Source organism: Thamnophis elegans, chromosome 4 (genome assembly GCF_009769535.1).
Source record: "Thamnophis elegans isolate rThaEle1 chromosome 4, rThaEle1.pri, whole genome shotgun sequence".
Lineage (NCBI taxonomy): Eukaryota > Metazoa > Chordata > Lepidosauria > Squamata > Colubridae > Thamnophis > Thamnophis elegans.
The window spans coordinates 97,190,839-97,210,595 of record NC_045544.1 but is presented as its reverse complement, the minus strand read 5'-3'; the positions used below and the strand labels follow the sequence as shown (position 1 = coordinate 97,210,595).

The 19,757-nt window shown below is 41.2% G+C and overlaps 1 protein-coding gene across 2 annotated transcripts in view; it reads right to left on the bottom strand.

Moving 5' to 3' along the window:
- Positions 1-19,757, bottom strand: part of EPAS1 (endothelial PAS domain protein 1) — a 118,742-nt gene that overhangs the window by 52,837 nt on the left and 46,148 nt on the right. For both annotated transcript variants that reach the window (XM_032215814.1, XM_032215815.1), the window contains one exon: positions 14,258-14,448. In XM_032215814.1, the coding sequence (XP_032071705.1) occupies positions 14,258-14,448 (191 nt within the window). The remainder of the gene's footprint in view (positions 1-14,257; positions 14,449-19,757) is intronic.

Genomic DNA, 19,757 nt, shown 5'->3' with positions numbered 1-19,757 from the left:
TGGCAGCTACTTCCCTCTGCCTACTATTATAGCCGGCCCTATAAGAACAAAAAGGAAAGAAATGTGAAGACTTTGGGAAGCAGGAAAAATGACGAAATAGACTGAGAATTTGAAGCAGCTACTGGAACCATTGTCTTGAACCTCAATACACTTGAGCAGAAAAGGAAACAGTTTAGCTCACCCACCCATCTTGCTTGACTGTGGCTGTAAAATGAATATTGTCTTATGCTGTATTTAAATAATTTCCTAATGACATTTTGCAACAAGTGCCAAATATAGGCTCCTTTTCGGACAAAGGTATTTTCTAAATTAAGGTTTTTTGTTTGCTGTCTGCAGTTAGGTATTAGAGATGTGTTCCAAACAATGGAAAATGGAAGTTGCAGGAAAACTCCAAGCTATGCATATAGAAGTTATTATAAAACAGAGCTTTGGATAGGAACCACAGGAATTTAATTTAAACTAAGTCAGGCCATTGATTCAGGCAGATGTCCTTTTCAAAATTGCCAGTCAATCCACTTTTAAGACTGCCCATTTATTAATGACTGAAAAGCTTGCAGATAGTTAAAACAATAAAAAGTAAAACAAACATGTTGGGAAGAACAAATCAGATATATTATATTACAGCTGGTACTCTGTGGGACGATTCAGAAAACTAACTCAGAGTCTGCCAGAACAGCCACATTTTAAAGTCTTCCCTGAAGGACAAAAGGTTCAGGGCCAAAAGGGCCTTTGGGGCACTGGGCAGTGTACTATCCATAGCGAGATCCAGTTTGGTGTAGTGATTAAGGCAGGGTGTCAAACTAATTTCTTTGAGGGCCGGAACAGCATTGTAGTTCTCCTCCACAGGCTGGCTGGGGTGGGTGGGCAGCACCCTACTGGCCAAAATGGGGCGCCACCTGGATGGCCCCCTACAGCACTCTGATGGTCAAAACCTGGGCTGAGTGACATTCATGTTCTAAATTAAATATAACAAGCTTTTATTGCACTGTATTAACTGTTCATTTCATTTTTTACAGTACATAAAGCATATGATAAAGTAAGAATAACTAAGTCCATGGATGTATTGGAATGGACAGAATCTTTTATTTCCATCACACAGAGAACAAAAAAAATGCAGTATATGTCTGCGTGGCATAGCACTGCTACAGTATTGAAGATAATATTTGGGTAGGAATACATAAATCACTTGACTTAATAATACTGGAAGGTTGTGCTATATTTGAAAATGACAGTCTTGTTCACAAGGAAAATTATCAGTTATGGAGAGTCAGTAAAATGCTAATAATCAATATATAACAAAATCTTGTCTTCTTGGGAGAAAAGTCTACTGTAATATTCAAAGATAATATTATTTCATGCTAAAAATAACCTTTGTAAACAAGTTTTGATTGATTCTTACTGTCAGGATGTGCATGGTTCTAAAGGAGAAGAACATGTTTCCACAGATGCTCATTCATTTCCTGTACTCCAACTTTTTAGACTGTAGCTAAGAATTAATAATCAGATTCACTGTCCAAAAGTAAATGATTCAATTGAGATCCAAATCTGAAACTCAGTTTTAAAAAAGTTGTCTACATTTGTGTGCATTTTATTTTATTTAAATATCACTATGCTAAATATAAAGCTGTTTCATGGATGGTATCAATCTATCTGAAAAGTTCATAAACTTTCCCCTGAAAAGTTCATAAAAATGCTGGAAATATGGGGAAGTAATATAAAAATCATCAGAACGTTACACGAAAAAAATGTGTTTTAAGATTTCAAGCATTTCCACAAACAATGTTTGCATGGCACCAAAAGTAATTCCATTCCTATGGCCAATTTAGCTATGATCAGGGGTGGTATTCAGCAGGTTCTGACCAGTTCTGGAGAACCAGTAGTGGAAATTTTGAGTAGTTTGGAGAATCAATAAATATCACCTCTGATTGGCCCCACTCCCATCTATTTTCTGCCTCCCAAGTTCCACCTGATTGGGAGGAAATGGGGATTTTGCACAAAACTGCTAGATAACAAAGACATGGCTAGTGGACCTGAGAAAGTAACTTTCATTCAACGGTTAAAGCCAATTTGTTGCACGATCATTTATGGTATTTCTGGATTTGCTCAAAGGCCAACCCTTATATTTACAGTGATGAAGCTCTGCAAAGCTTCTAGGTAGCTATTTTCCTTGGTGGGAACTTGTATTGTCCCACCTTCCATATTTCGTTTTCAACCTTCCTCACTTCTGCAAAGAAGTTTATTCTACTGTTGATACACAGAAAATGACAGCCTTGCATCTCTTCTTGAAAGCAACTCTTCTGTATTGAAACACAAACCCTTACTAAACAAATGCATAGAAGCTGAATAAAAATATGTTAAGGATGCAGCTTGATGTAAAACATTTCTTCATTTTGTCCTATTGGAAAATGAGAAGGAAGAACAGTTTGCCTTGTGGCATTCTGAGTGGATCAATGTTATTTATGGTGAAAGGTATTGTGGGCAGGTTTTAAACTGGTTTTATATGAATGAGGAATAGAAATGGTGGCAAAATATGTTGTGCTTAAAGAAATAAATAGAAAAGAGTTCAAGCAGGAGATAAATCCTTAATATTTGTAGGAAAATGATATGCTACTAATTGCATTAAATGGGTACTAAAGTTGCTACACAAATTGTTTAGAAAAGTATGTAAATTGTGGAAAATTAATAAAATCTGCTGGAAGAGCAGGTGGCAGTCACAGATAGGAGAACTGTATTGTGTGCCAGTTTCACCCTTTCCTGGATCAGAAATCCTGAGTGTAGTCACTTAGTCATTCAAACCCTAGTCACTGTAATGTGCTCCACATGGGGCTGCCCTTGAAGAGCATTTGGCATGGGCAGTTCTAAAATGGCCATATTATGCCATTGTTCTGTGAGTTCCACGGGCTGCCAGTTTGCTTCCAAGTACAGTTCAAAGTGTTGGTTATTACCTTTAATACAGTCTCATTCCAATGGGACTGACCCAGCCCACCAATGCCAGCAGAAGAGTCATTCTTCTGTCTCATCTGTCAAGGAATTCTGGCTGGCAGCGTCCATGGTTCTTCCATGGCTTCTGCCCTTTGGAATGTCGTACCCCCTTCTCCCCCCTCCCTGGTGACATTTGCTTCCACCCTTCTGATCTCCATAAGAATATGACCTTGTTTTGCCAGATGGCTTGGGCCTCAAACAGGAAAATATCACGCTGGAGGTGGTTGATGGATTAAGAATCAGAATCATAATAGAGCTGAAAAGGACCTTGGAGATCTTCAAGTCCAGCTCTCTGCTCCAACAGGAGATCCTATACCACTTCAGACAAGAGAAAAACCCACCTCACTTTTATGCATCCTGCTCCCCCCTCCCCATCTTTTAACTGCAATTTTAGTTTTGATTGTAATTCTATTTTTATTGTTTTAGAAGTATTTATGTTTTAGAGTTTTATAGCTTTTAATGTTGTAATCTGTCCCAGAGTTGCCTCGAGGCAAGATGGATGGCAAATAAATCTAATCAATCAATAAAAATAAAATCTATATGATGAAAATTACAGATTTTCCAAGGTGTTTTTCCTTTTTATGATTTGCTGAGAAATTAGAAAACATAGAATAGTGCTTATCTTATACAGCATCTGATATTAAGTTTTCAAGTAATAGTTTGTGGAGTTTTTATACCCTGGTATTAGATGCATGAAATACTGAGAAGAAAAAGAATGAGAACAGCAGAAAGAGGACAATAGAATATACAAACCTGGCCACTCATTCTTTGAAGCACATTCTTGTTCATCGACATACAACCTCAATTGTCATACAATCTTCGTTACCGTTATTCAGAATTAACCCACAGTTCATTTGTGGATTTACTGCCAAATAATTGTTCTTGGGCTTGCAGTGGTGAAGTAAATTTGTTCATTTATATAATTTAGAAATTCCTGTGCATTATCTTAGAAATACTATATGCCAGTTTATCCAATATCTGACAAAAATTTGCATTAATTATAAACGGGATCAGCTGTAGCCCATGATAGCTTTTTGGCTGTGCTAAATACAATTCAGACATTTTCTCTCCCAACTCTCTTTTCTGGAATGGCTTTCTATCTGTTTCCTATCTCCCCCCATCACTTTTACCACAAATAGCCACAGGGCAGAGGGAGTTTCCTTCAGCTGCTTAGAGTAAAGGAGGGAGGGAGGGAGAGAGAGAGAGACAGACAGACAGAGAAAGAGAGACAGAGAGAACGTGCAAACGAAAAGGGAAACGAAATGAATTTCAGCAAAATGGGCAGCATAGAAGTTTGATAAATAAATAAAAATGATCCTTCAGAAAAATGACCAATATAACCTTTGTTTACTTAGCCTAAACTGAAAAGAGAAACATTCTCTGGGACTGTCTCTATTAGGGACAGGCAATGTGGTGCCCACAGCCCCTAATGAGCCAGTCGAAACCTCCCTTGAGGCCTAGGAAGTTCCCCACGCAACATGACTTCACTTATTTCCTTTGATGCTTTTAAGTTAAAAATATAAAAGGAAGGAAATATGCTGCAAAACAAAATACCATATTTATTTAAGAATGTCTCAAGGCTTCACATGGGACAATATACATTCTTAGAAAATAAAAATGGGAGCCACAAGAGATACACACACACCTGTTGAGAAAAAATGTAGACACCATCCTGGGGAGTTACTATGGAATATAGCAGGAAGCAATCTCACTATTTTGCTTTCTAATTAAAATATGTTTTGTGACCCACCTGGACAACTATTTTATCAACAAAATTTCCTTGCTTTTATATTGTTGTTCTATAGCATATTCTCAAAACTCTAGCCAGTAATCAAAAAGACCATTTTCTTCTGTCCTAGACTATCTCAAGTTAATCGCCTGGTTTATTTGGGGCAATCTAAAATGCTGAGGAGGGTTGATTATTATTATTTAAATGGAAGAACACTTCAGAAAACAAATGCTATAGTTTTAGGTAGGCAAACTGGAAAATCTTCCTGAAAGACAAATAAACCACTTCTATGTCATACCAATAAAGCTTCATGAATGTTTCCATTAAGTCAACAGGAGTTCAGCTCAACTTGAAGAAGTCTCTATATGACTTTTCTTTCTCTTACAGACCAGGGTTTGTAAACTCAAAGCCATATGAACATGGGCCTTAACTATGTTGATATGCATTGTCCAAGGCTAAAATGTCAGAAGTCACTTGAATTTCTTTTGTTTTATATATTTGCTTGGTTGAGCAAATTCTAGAAGTTTAATCCTTCATTAGATTTGCAGGGAAATTGGGTACTAAGGAGATCAGTCTTCAGGGACACATACTACCTGTACTGGTTTATGTCCTTTGCTGGTTATTTCTTCCCATAAGAACATCTGAACAAAACTATTCAGATTTCAACACATCAAAGTTGCTAGATAGTCTTTCTACAACTGGGATTTTCTGTCTTCATACATCAAAGAACAAACCCTTGCCCATATCTCCAGACCTTTGTGCTACTTTAGATGGCTACTAACCAACCATCCATAATAGAGCAAATTGATAACTAAAGCAACAGACTATGGCTGTTTAAAAGAAGACATACTGGTAAGTACAATATGTTAGATTGGGTAATGTAAAGGCACACACAGGCTAACAGTAACAACAGCTCTTTATTAACTCAGCAGCAACTATGTACAATCCAGCGAAGGTTGAGTCTGACAGCAGCCCTTTTATAGGGAGCTGTCAGACCCTTTGACCAATGAGATTAAACCTCTGTTCCTGCCAGAACAGAGGACCTTGGTGGAAACCATTATAGCTGATGCTAGTATCTAACACCCCTCCCCTCTTAGATGGAGTAATCTTACTGGTTACATAGTCACGCATGTAGGCGGGCTTTTGGTAGCTCTGCCTGACCTGCACAGTTCAGTCAGAGGGTGTTCCTTGGACAGGTTGGACGGACCTGTTTGCTCTGCAGGTCCGCTTGGTGGAAGCTCTTGGAACCTTTCACAGGCCACGGCTGGAGCTTCTAGAGCCGGTTAGCTTGGAGCTCTCTGCGGGCCTGCAACACAACCAGATAAGTTCCCTGGTACCCTCGGGCTTTATCTGCCTGTGGATGGAGTGAGTTCTTGCTCCATTTGGGTAGGGCTTTGACTAATTCGTGCAGGAGTTACCTCTGGTTGTCTAAGAGTGGAGTTGGAGAGGCAGCCACGGAGTTGGTCAATGTGCCTTCTCCAATTCTGACCGTCCTCGAGCTCTACAAGATAAGAGCGAGGCCTGGTGATGCCTATCACTGTGGCAGGAATCCACATAGTTCCTCAGGCATAGTTGTGGGCATAAACTGAATCCCCTAGGCTAAAGTTCAGAATCTTGCTTGTGGAGTCAGGGGGCAATGCGACAGAATAGTTTGGGTGTAGCCGGTCTAAGTGGGACCTTAGCCGGCGACCCATGAGAAGCTCGGAGGGGCTTCTCCCTGTAGTGGCACTGGGTGTGATGTGCTGAATTAGCAAATAGTGGTCAACCCATGTTTGCCAATCTCCTGGGCCCATCCTAGAGAGGGCCTCTTTTGCAGATCTCACCATTCTCTCCACCTGACCATTGGAGGCCAGATGGAATGGCGTGACCAGGGCATGTCTGATTCCCTGAGCTGCTAAGAAGGTCTCAAATTGCATGGCTGTGAATTGAGGTCCATTGCCTGAGACCAGGATGTTGTGCAGGCTGTGCATGGAGAAAAGTCTCTGTAGTACCTTGATGACAGCTTCTGCCATAGTGGAGGTCATTAGAAGTACCTCTAGCCATTTCGAGTAGGCATCCACAACTACAAGGAAAGTCTGGCCATGAATTGGGCCAGCAAAATCAATGTGCACCCTAGACCACGGTGCTTGAGGTCGCTCCACTCCTTAGCAGGCGCCTCTGGGGGAGCTGGTCTGGACTCCTGGCATGGTGTGCAGGTAGCCACCCATTCTTCGATCTCCCTGTCCATGTTAGGCCACCACATGTAACTCCTGGCCAAAGACTTCATCCTAACAATTCCAGGATCCCCTACGTGTAAAGTCTGTAATACTGCAATGCGCAGTTTTGGTGGAACAATAACCCGGTCCCGCCACAGCAAACAGCCATTTACAACAGATAATTCATCACACTTGCAAAACTACATTTTGAAATCAGACCCAACAGGCCTCTTGGGCCACCCCCTCCACACCCAGTTCAAAATTTGTTTAATGGTGGATCCTTTGCCAAATGGCGGGCAACGTCACTGGACGAGACAAGACCAGTATCAAGGCAGTCAATGAGGAGGACTGGCATCTCAGGGGTAGGGTCAGCAAGAAGTTCTGGTAGCGGGCAGTGGCTCAAGATGTCAGTGTGCCCCAAAGTGGCACCTGGTCAGTGGACGAGGCAATAGAAGTAGGTGGCTAAGAAAATGGTCCATCTGGTCATCCACGGTGATAATGACACAGGAGTAGGTCGGTCCCCAGCCAGCAAGCCCAGCAGCGGTTTATGGTCCGTAATTAGTTCGAAATCATGGCCATATAGGTACTCATGGAACCTCTTTACTCCGGCCACTGCAGCCAAAGCATCATGGTCCAGCTGGCTGTAGTTCCACTTGGCAGTGGACAAGGTCCTAGAGTAAAAGGCTATGGGAGCCTCGGTTCCATTGGGCATGCGGTGGCTGAGGATGGCTCCGACACCAAACGGGGAAGCGTCGCAGGTCAGCACCAATGGCAGGGTCTGGCTGTTCTGCACCAGGAACGTGTCTGCTGAGAGAAGTCTTTTTACCGCGGCAAATGCGGCAGCCTCGGCTCTGCCCCAGGATCACTTCGCGTTCTTCGCCAGGAGATGATGTAAGGGCTCAGCAATGGTGGCTTTCTGTTTAAGAAAGACACTGTAGAAATTAAGGAGCCTGAGGAATGCCTGTAGCTTGGTTTGATTGCGAGGTGTAGGGATGTCCTGAATTGCTTTTTTCATGGTCGGGTGAATCCCAGAGTCAGTGATTAGGTACCCTAAGAATTCAACCCTTGGCATGTTAATTTGGCATTTTTCTTTTTTGAGACGGAGGCCCTTGTCTCTAATTCTAGCCAAAAGAGTTCGTAAACGTTTGAAAAGTTACGCCTCATTTGCAGCTGATACCAAGATGTCATCGAAATATGAGACGACTCCTGGAATCTCCTGCAAAAGCCGTTCCATGATGCTTTGGAACAGTCCAGGGGTGATACTAACTCCAAATTGCAGGTGGTGACATTTGAATGCACCTCTGTGCATCACAATGGTTTGGGCCTCCGCTGTAGCGCCATCTACAGGCAATTATTGGTATGCTTGCACCATGTCCAATTTAGCGAATACTTTGCCGGGTCCTAGAGAATGTAGTAGGTGCTGTACAATGGGTACAGGGTAAGTGCTTTGTTGTAACGCTTTATTGATTGTGCATTTGCAGCCTGCGCAGATGCGGACAGACTCATTAGATTTGACAGGTGTCACTATAGGGGTCCCCCAGCATGTGTGATCAACTGGCTCTAGGATTCCCTGGCCTACGAGCTTATTTTAAAAAATATATATTTTTTAAAAATCAATTTCCAGATCAATTTTGGGGCGGAGAGCGAAAGGTACTCTCCTGGGTTTTAGCCTTATTGGGGCTATGTTGGGGTCCAAATTAAAAGAGATTAGAGTCCCCACATACTTACCCAGACTGGTGCCAAAGACGTCCTTGAACTCCTTAAAAATCGTTTCAGCGCTCTCGTCTTTCAAGCCGTTGATACTGGTCATTTCTAGGCCCAGGGCTTCGAACCAGTCAAGCCCCAGGATGCTCTGCAGGTCACCACTGACCACCATCACTGGGAGCTGGCCGCTGTCCTTCTTGAATTGCACCAGGAAGGTGCCCTGGCCCACAACAGGGACTTCCCCTGGTAATCACGAAGGTGGATGTCAGGGGCGCGTAGATGCTGCTTCTTCAGGCTAGGGATAGCCCGCTTGAGTGTAGACCATGGCATGATGGTCAGTGATGACCCCTTGTCAATCTCCATCTCGCATGGAGAGCCCTTGATGAGGACTGTGACCTTCAGCTTTTTTGACTGTCTAGTCCGGACTTGGCCAATTGAGGTGTGGTAGGTGACTCTGGTGTTGCCCTCTGAGTGCCATGGTAGCTTTTGCCATGCCCCTAGGTTGGGCATCTGCTGGCAGTTGGATCGGCTTCCAACTGCCACCGCATGGTGGGGTGCTCACTTCTGCAAACTTTGGCGATTTGCCCCTTTCGCTCCCAGCGCTGGCAGGTCGCATTGTGGAAACGGCAAACCAATCGGGCATGGTCTCCTCTGCAACTAGTGCAAGGCAGGAAACACTGTTCGAATTTGCGTGCCGGCTTGGTGCGGCTACTGCGCATGCGTCAGCTGTCATCTTCTTTGCCTTCTTTGCTCTCAGCCTCTGCAGTCTCGCGATGAACGCATGTTCTTTCACGCATCATGTGGAGTGCTTTGGCGCTGAAGGGTTTCTGTTGACTTGACAGCCGATTCGGATTCCCTGGCTTTGTCCAAGGCAATTTGTAGAGTGAGGTTAGATTTGGCAAGTAACCTCCTCTGTAAATTAATGTCCCACACACTGCATATGATGTGGTCAAGAATAAGCTCGTCAAGCTCTCAGAACTCGCAGTACGCTGCGGCCTTTCGTAGCGCTGCAACATACTCGATTGATTCGTCCTCCTTCTGGTTGCGAATATTAAATTTGTGCCGGCAGATGTGCTTAGATGGCTTGGGAGCATAGTGAGTCTTCAACGTCTGCTGGAAATGGACCAAGCAACCGATTGTAGCGGCGTTGGTTCTGACAGATCTTTGGCAGTTTTGAACACTTCCCGCTCACAGTAACCGAAGAACATGTTCTTCTTGCAGCCTTCAGAAAGGCTCATGAGGTCGTTGGCTTTGAGGAAGCAGTCGAACCTCAGCATATACAAGTCCCAGTGCTCGGTGACTGGGTCATACGGAGTCGGTGGGGCGTGCATGGCCATTTTGTGTTCTGAGGGCGTTTTGAGTTTGCTGCTCAAAAATGGCTGCTTGAAGCTGCGCTGAGCTCTGGGCTGGATTTACTTGCTGGATTGCTACGCTCTTTTTGGTTCGCCTAGTTGCCTTCCAATCCCATCCTCGTCTCCAGTGTTAGATCGGATAATGTAAAGGCACACACAGGCTAACGGTAACAACAGTTCTTTATTAACTCAGTAGCAACTATGTACAACCCAGCAAAGGTTGAGTCTGACAGCAGCCCTTTTATAGGGAGCTGTCAGACCCTTGGACCAATGAGACCTTGGTGGAAACCATTATAGCTGATGCTAGTATCTAACACAATATAAATAAAAATATGGTACATCACACTATAATATTCCTTTTCTGCTTAAGTGTCCCATTGAGATGCTAAGTGTTGATGGTGAAATTCAATTTCTTCATGCATGAGACTTAAATTGGGCAGCTGGATGATCAGAGGGTACCTTCAAAGAAAGGGATATCCTATAAAGTAGATCATGTAGCCTAATTTAATGCCTGCATCCATTGGATTTCTGACAGTTACTCCATTATTAAATGAGCTATACCCCTGTAAAGTATTTCAGGGAGGAATACCATTCAAATCAAGAACCAAGAAGAAAATGGGAACAATATTCTACAGCTATTGTTCAGTTAGCTTCCTGCAATAGTAATCTCAGCCAGGGCACCAGACCCCTAGGCTGAAGGTTTCCTTCCCAGCATTCTTGTTCAGCCGCCCACTGTGAAAAATCAAAGGGAAATGGGTTACTAAGTAAAGAAGGAACCAGAATAAAGCAAGGTCTGGTATACTGCACTCTTTTGAACTCCAAGACATGGGAATAACATTTCCTATTATGAAATGATACAAAAGACCACATCCAGACATTTAGGTGGCTTTAGCGAAGCTTACATTTTAGTCTGTGTAGTGTTCTAAAAAACAGGAGGATTGCTGAATTGTTGCTGTTGTTGTTGTTGTTGTTATTTAATCTTTGGTGAGATTCACAACCTTTGGGCTTGGTTGGTAGCTCAACAGCTCGAGTCCTAACCAAGGACCTAGGAACTGTCAAGGTAATGGCGGAGGATATAAGCTGTTCCAAGTAGGGTTGCTGTTGTTGTTGTTGTTGTTGTTGTTGTTGTTGTTGTTAGCAATATATATGAAATGACTTCCCGCTGTTCATTTTGATCAGATAAGAAGCAAACTGTCTTCTTTAATATAATTTTGTTGTAAGGAATTAATATCTGATAGAGCAGATTTCCACCAAAATATTTTCTATAATCTTACATCCCCCTCCCTGAAATAAAGTTCTATGTATAATATAGTTATACTTTTAAACCTACAAATCTTTATTACCAGCTAAGGTTTTAGCTTGAAAACTCTTCCTTGTTTCAAGTAAAAGATTTAACTTAAACATTATTTTTATAAGGGAATGCTACAAAAATGTGACAAAGCAGCATAAGATATAGACCAAATAATGGAAATATTTTGATTATTTTATTTTGGTAATTCCCATTATTCTTCAGGCAAGAGAATGAAGGCACCAGGTTAAGAAGCCTGGCTTAAAGTTTTCTCAATCTTTTAAAATTTCACCTAAACAGATATTCCTGATTTTTTAACCTTTTATAGAGGACTGTATTTACAACAGGTACTTTGCTTTACTGCATTTATTTTTTGTCTTCCTCCTCTGTCTTGTTTTGCATCTACCCATTAGCTAGCTCAAAGTCTGTGGATATTCTCAGTCATCCAGGTCATGGTTGTCCCATAGGTGCTTTTTCAGGAGGCAACTGGACTTTCTTGTTTTTTCTTTTGAAGACGTTTTGCTTCTCATCCAAGAAGCTTTTTCAGCTCTGACAGGATAGTGGCGAATGGAAGGATTTATATTACTTGCAGACAGCTGGTAATCTGGATCCTTTTAGTGGGTCTAGAGAAACTAGGAGCACTACTCAGGTGACCCTGAAGCCACAGATAAACCTCCAAGTGCTTCAATGTATTATGCAAGTTGTAAACAGAGTTTATGCTGGGAAAAAATAACTGAGACACTTAACTGAGAATGAGCAAAGGATAAACTTTGAAAAAGAACTTGCCCCAGAAGAACAGGAAAGTATACAGCGCTCATTTTGTTACTGTTGTAATTCAAACTGTTTAAGTCTCCCCCTCCATTTGATTCATGAGAGCACTTAGCCAAAAGAATGATGCAATCCTTTGATTCAAAATGTTATCCCATTTAATTTCAAGGCAAAGAACACAACTTCCAACAATTGGGAGGCTTCCTTTTAAGTACCTGGCATAACTGATTCTTTCAAGAAAGGAGGAAATGGAAAATATAAAAAATCAACCATGTTTGTTGTATGTTGGCATTCAATGGAAATCACAGATTTCTAACTCCAGATATGCAATACAGGTATCTCTGCAGCCAGGATGAATTCACGAAGATTTAATTTACTTCCCTAGGTTTGGCTCTCTGTTCCACAAAATGTCTTAGGTATAATGGGTAGCTCATGGATTTTGATTTTTGAATTATATCTGGGGGCAAATCCAAAATGGAATCTTCTACATTTGCAGCCTAAGACTACTTTCTCCAAGCTTTCAGAAATATTAAATTAGCTAGGAATTTTGGGAGCTGAAACCCAACAGAGCTAGAGTGATCCAGGCTAAGGAAGAATAGCCTAGTTCCAGTGTGCTTTCCTCTTCTGACCAGCATTATCAAAGCAACAGTTCAGAAACAAAATAATGATCCTGGGCTCTATTTCCTTTCTAGATAGCTAGGAAGAAAAAGAAATTTGTTTTATAATGGCCATTGGCTCATATACTGTAGCTTAAAATGTTATCTTCACTAATGGAGTTGCTCACCAAGTCTTTAAACAAGGGCCTTTTCTTATTAAAGATTTCAGTGCCTGATGAATTTCCTAGGATCTTCTACACAAAAGTAAGGACTCTTACCTTTAAGGAATGACCCCTGAGAAAAGCAAGCACACAACTAGAGTTCTATTATACATGTGAGATACAGAAAATTGTTCCAGTGAAAGGATGCTACTTATAACAATACCCTTATTTGCAAATAATCTGACTTATTAAGATTTACTTTGCTGTTTCAAGAATTTTCATATAAACATAAAGTTAGAAGGAGTTATCCATGCCATTAAGTCCAATGTCTATTTGGGGCAAGAAATCAAATTAAATTATCCTGAACAGATTGCAACTAGCTTTGCTAAATATATTCAATGAATGCTACTATCTCTCCCTGTAAATGGTCCCCCTGTTTAATTATTTTTTCATCTTAAATCCATTATATATAAGGCAGTTAAGCTAGATGTTATAATGTAGAGCATTGAGGCTATATTGAATGGTATAGTTTGAGAAAGCAAATAAATAAATGATAAATATATAACTATCACAAATGCACATATAAAACCATGATTCAAACAGAATGTGGATGTAAAATTTCAAAATTCAATTGTTAAAATAAAAATGGGCATACTACTGTACTCTTTCCATGAAAATATGTATATATTTCAGTTCACAGAACTTTGTTGAACTGAAAACCATTTTTTTTCCTATTTAACACTCCAGATAGTGAAGAAGGGAAAGATTAAAAAAAACTCTCACGCAGGCAGTCATATCATTGGTCAGACCAAAGCTATAATGACCACTAGGTATTAAAATAGTGCATGACAGACAGAATGGCTGTTGTTGTGTTATTGTATTGTACTGTATTATTGTATAGATGTATTATTGTACAGTGATTTGAATTACTATAGCTGCTCATAAATATAATTATGCAGAATAATTCATCAAATTGAAGTGTCTTTATTCCTTCACTGAACTGTTGTAATATCTAATCCCTAGTGTAATGTTTCTCAACCTTGGCAACTTGAAGATGTCCGGACTTCAACTCCCAGAATTCCCCAGCCAACATTCACTGGTTGAGAAACACTGTCCTAGTGTTTTATTCAGGATTAGAAATTCTGCAGGCCCAAAATCATTTTAATTCAAAATTTCCATGTTTAGTTTTACATATTTACTCCTTATCCGTGTGATAAAATAATGAATTTATTTTCTTATACTACTAAAGCAATATGCTTATTTTATTTATCACATTTTTGATCATCCCTTTTAGCAGACTAAAATGTGAAGCCACCTATCAGACACTTCTGTCAAAAAGATCACAAGTCTTTGATGACCTTCAGCTCATGTAGGAGGAAATGAATTAAGTTTAATAAATTTAATAAATGGGAAACAAGATGAGCTGCTGGGTCATCAGATAATACAATGCAGTTGACCATGGTTGAAACATTTTTTTCTTACCTGAAGACAATAGTTTGTGTGTCCGTAAGAAACTGATTGCAAGCCTCATAATAGATGCCTTGTCCAGATGTGAGCTAATGTTGTGAGGCAATGGTAGCTCATGGGCCAACTCATAGAATACTTCAGTTTCTTTGCTTCTTCTGCATCGTGCTGCATCCCTTGATTTCTCTTTCCTTCTTTCAGAACTGCTCCTGTGACAATAAAGGAAAAAAGAAATTTCAACCCAAGAAGTATGTTATGGTCATATTCACATACAGGTAGTCCTTGAATTACAACCACAACTGAATCCAGAATTTTGGTCATTAAGTCATTTCAGTTGAAAGGCAAGTTAACCTCCAACTGAATTCAATTTCACACTCATTTTTACATACAATAATACAACAGCAGAGTTGGAAGGACCGTGGAGGTCTTCTAGTCCAACCCCCTGCCTAGGCAGGAAACCCTATACCGTTTCAGACAAATGGTTATCCAACATCTTCTTAAAGACTTCCAGTGTTGGGGCATTCACAACTTCTGGAGGCAAGCTGTTCCACTGATTAATTGTTCTAACTGTCAGGAAATTTCTCCTCAGTTCTAAGTTGCTTCTCTCTTTAATTAGTTTCCACCCATTGCTTCTTCCTCTACCCTCAGGTGCCTTGGATAATAGTTTGACTCCCTCTTCTTTGTGGCAACCCATGAGATATTGGAACACTGCTATCATGTCTCTCCTAGTCCTTTTTTCATTAAACTATGTTTTAGTCTCCAGTCCCCTAATCATCTTTGTTGCTCTTCTCTGCACTCTTTCTAGAGTCTCCACATCTTTTCTACATTGTGATGACCAAAACTGAATGCAGCATTCCAAGTGTGGCCTCACCAAGGCATTATAAAGTGGTATTAACACTTCATGTGATCTTGATTCTATCCCTCTGTGTACGCATCCTAGAACTGTGTTGGATTTTTTGGCAGCTTTTGCACACTGCTGGCTCATATGTAAATGGTTGTCCACTAGGACTCCAAGATCCCTCTCACAATTACTACTATTGAGCAATGTACCACCTATACTGTACCTGTGCATTTCGTATTACATATTATTATGTAAATTATTAAGTGAGACACATTGTTATTAAACAGAGAAGATTGCGGTGATGGGTGCAATCATGATGCGACAATAGCATAAGTCACTGTGAGAAGGGTCTTCATTTCAAGGACTGGATGTAACTGGTAAATCTGTGCAAACGCCTTTCTTGTCAAAGCTCACACCCAGTCTTGAAACACAGGTTAACAGTCCAGATCTTGTACACCAATTCTAGCTGGGGAACAGCCATCCTGCGTAGAACTAGAAATGAAAGTTCCTTAATCTGAAAAGTCCAGATTTTTTTTTTTTGCTTAATTAGAAAGGCCACATATCATCATGGCAAATCACTCTGTTTATTATTATTATTTGTGTTTAAATCTTTCACTACACAAATCCAGGCCAGCTTACAACAAAGTCATTCACATCTTTCTTTGCTCATAACTATATTACAGTTAAGATGCTTCTAGGAAATTAAAACTTTGCAAACAGTGAAAAGATTTAATTGGCCACAGGAACCAGAAATAGCAGTATTGTGCACTAGTATTCACAAATTTTGCTGCAGTAGTTACTGAACATTTGCCTGTAGTTCCATGCACTCCTGCAACAGAAATATGTATCAATAAACAGTATTTTAACATTTCAAATAGCAATGCTTCACAGTGCCTTACAGATGTCTCTAAGTGGCTTATAGAGTCAGCCGTGGCATGACAAAACCGCGCTCGTCAAAAAAGCAGTGGTTAAACCGCATCACTAAAGCCGCGACGTCATCACCGCGCGTCATCACCGCCGTGACAACAGCGTGGCGACAGAAGGGCGTTCTACATGCTTCGTTCTTTGCCTCCAAAGGTAGCCCTCCTCCTCCAGCTGACAGCGGCAGCAGGCACGGGGCAAAGCGCGCCTGTCCGCCCTGCTTTCTCGCTCCTCCGTCTTCTTTCAGCAGCAGCTGGAGGAGCTGTCAAAACTTCCATCTCCACCCGCTCGTCCGCCGCCGCCGCCTCCACTTCCCGCGACGGCAGGGGGAAAAGGGGGAGGAAGGGCGCCCAGCCAACTTTACAAGGAAGCGGTGGAACTCCACAGCCTGAGAGCAGCTCTCGGAGGCTGCGTCGCCCGCCTGCCCGCCCGTGAGCGAGCGCGCCCCAGAGGAGAAGGTGGCCGAGGAGGACCCACAGGAGAAGGGGAGGACCCGCAGGAGAAGGGGAGCCGCGGTGGCTGAGGCTCTCCCGGGGCCGGCAAAGTGAGCTTGCCCGGCGGAGGCAGGCCGCCCTCTTCTTCTTCAACAACATCTCCTTGGACGGGTGGCCGCCCGTCCAAGCCGCCCGTCCAAGGAGATGTTGTTGAGGAAGAAGAGGGCGGCCTGCCTCCGCCGGGCAAGCCCGCTTTGCCGGCCCCGGGAGCGGGTAGAGATGGAAGTTTTGACAGCTCCTCCAGCTGCTGCTGAGGGAAGACGGAGGAGCGAGAAAGCAGGGCGGACAGGCACGCTTTGCTCCGTGCCCGCTGCTGCTGTCAGCTGGAGGAGGAGGGCTACCTTTGGAGGCAAAGAACGAAGCATGTAGAACGCCCTTCTGTCGCCGCGCTGTTGTCGCGGCGGTAGGGTCATTTTTTTCTTAGCACTTTGGATGCCGCTGATTTGCCTCCGCACTTATGTCGGCGTGGATAAGGGCATCGCGGTTTTGTGGTGGAACCAGAGTCAGCATATTATCCCAACATTATGGATCCTCATTTTATTAACCTTGGAAGAATGGAAGGCTGCGTCAACTCTGAGCTCATGGGTATTGAACTGCTGGCAGTCAGCAGAATTAGCCTGCAATACTGCATCCTAACCATTGCACCACCATGGACATGTGGCTAATGGTCCATGAGATGCACCTACCGTAAAGTAAACTCATGAGTACAGTAATAGTAGTGGTGAAATCTAAATTTTTGCCCACCAGTTCTGTGGGCATGGCTTGGTGGGGGGGAGGAGGTGTCATGTGACTGGATGGGCGTGGCCAACTTTTTTCACTTTTTAAAGCATTTTTTTCCTGCTGGTTTGGGAGAACAGGCAGGAAAAATGCTTTAAAAAGCAGGGGGGGGGGATTTTCTAACAATTACGCAGCTCACAGCTGAACCACACGATCCTCAGAAGTTTTATTTTTACTACTGCTTCACAGAACCAGGGACAATAGTCTCTACCGGTTCGACCGAACTGGGCCAAACTGGGAGGATTTCACCCCTGAGTAATAGGCTGCAACCTGCCATGCTAACCCAGGAAGAAAAGCATATGGCTCAGTGGAGACACACCTAAAACTGCCTTTAAATTTGAGCATTCCAAAAAAAGCTGAAGTACCAGAAATGCAACGTTCGTCATCTCAAACAATACAAATGTTACCCAGTGCAAAGGTACATTTTGAAACCCACACTTTTCCAAGTTAAATTAGTTATGCTTGAGATGAATGCAATTTTTATATCTAAAATTTACCCATACTGGCATATAATTGGAAGCAATCAAGTTTCTTGAGATTTTTAATTACTTAAACACACAGGATATACATTTGCTTACAACTGTTAAGCTACTGAAAGCAGAAGCCCAAATGTATACTTACGTGTTCCATCAGGAATAAGAAATATAAGAAATTTCTAGGATGGATAAACATTTTCTATTTCTAAATAATAGAAATAATGACCTTCATATAAATACATTGTATTTAAACTCTTGTACCTTAGCTTCATATGAATAATCTATTTGCATATAGTACATTTCCTTCCTCTTTCAAGATGGAAAATTTCATTTAAACTCTTCTTAACTATAATTTCCCATTCAAATTAGGTTATATAATCATGATTTGAAGCTGTTTAATATTCTGTCTTATTGGAAACTTGTAAATGAAGCTTTCCCATTAGGATGAAATAGGAAAATATTTTCAACTCTATGATTTACCTGATCCCTTTACAAAGGGAAAGTGATATGGCTTCTTGAGCCTTCAGAAGGCTCATTCATATTATAGCTTGTGTTGAACAACACAAAAATTGTTCAGAGTACACGTAGTCCGTGAGTTAGGACCACAATTGAGCCCAAAATTTATATTGCTAAGTGAAACATTTGTTAAGTGAGTTTGCACCATTTTACAACTTTTCTTCCCACAGTTAAGTGAATCATTGCATTTGTTAAGTTAGTAATATGGTTGTTAAGTGAATCTGGATTTCCCATTAATTTTGCTTGTCAGAAGGTCACATGATCCTAGGGCATTGCAGCCATCATAAATATGAACCAGTTTCCAAGCATCTGAATTTTGATCATGCAACCATGGGGAGGCTTCAACGGCCATAAGTGTGAAAAATGGTCAGAAATAACTTTTTTCAGGGCTGTTGTAACTTTGAACAGTCACTAAATGAACTGTTGTAAGTTGAGGACTACCTGTATTCTTTACCTTTGATCTACTAATCTTTGTTGTAATACAGAAATCTCTAATGCACAAAAACACATTATGTAAAATGGAGATGAGCAACCTTTGAAAGTCTCCCAAACTTTTATGTGGATGTGGGGATTTTATTCCCTGATATTTTGACATTGGCAGAAGGAACAGCGCTAACATTTGGCCTTTTCTAGGTTTTTATAGATAGCAATTAAAAAAACCATGAAAAATTGTATCGCCACAATGTGAGCATTTTGTCAATCAGTTTTAGTGCTACTTTTTGAGATAATGGAACTATTATTTGTGTACAGTGAAAGTTGGATGTAACTTGTGAGATCTAAGTTTTCCATTTCCACTACATGCGCCTTTCCTATGTATCAGTTTTTCAGAGTTATTTTAATCAAAGGAAGGGGCAACAATTATCTGCTTTATTGATATTATAAGCTTGCAGAAAAATGCTATTAAAATCAGTGAAAAACAATAGCTTATTTTTATTTAGTTCCAGAACCATGCACACCACAAAAGTTTAACCTTAATTCAGCCACACGCCACATGTACAGGATATAACTCTATGTAAAACACTTCAATTACTAAGTTATTTAATGAAATGGAATTGCTTGTTCAGAAACTTGTTCTGAATCAGACAAATGCTGAAGATAAACACTATTACTTGAAATGCTACACGTGGACGTCCTATAAGGATAGAGATGACTGATTGGGCCTTCACAAACCAGGTTGTAATCTTCTGCAGGGCTGGCAAGTACCCACAAAAACTAAGCATTTGTTTAGGGCAAAATAATAATAATAATGCTTTACTGTTATTTAGTGGTCAGCTATATTTTTAAAGCTAATATTTGGTAGCTGTACTACTGATCTAATATGCTGAAACTGCTTCAATCTCTGATAAGGCACCTTCAATCACCATTGTTGCTGTGGCTCCCTGAGATTATACTCCTGGCAGTTGTTTGTATAAGCAAATCCCTGGCGAATTATGGTACATATTTAGCCTGGAGAAGAAAAGACTGAGCAGAGACATGAAAGCACTCCTCAAATA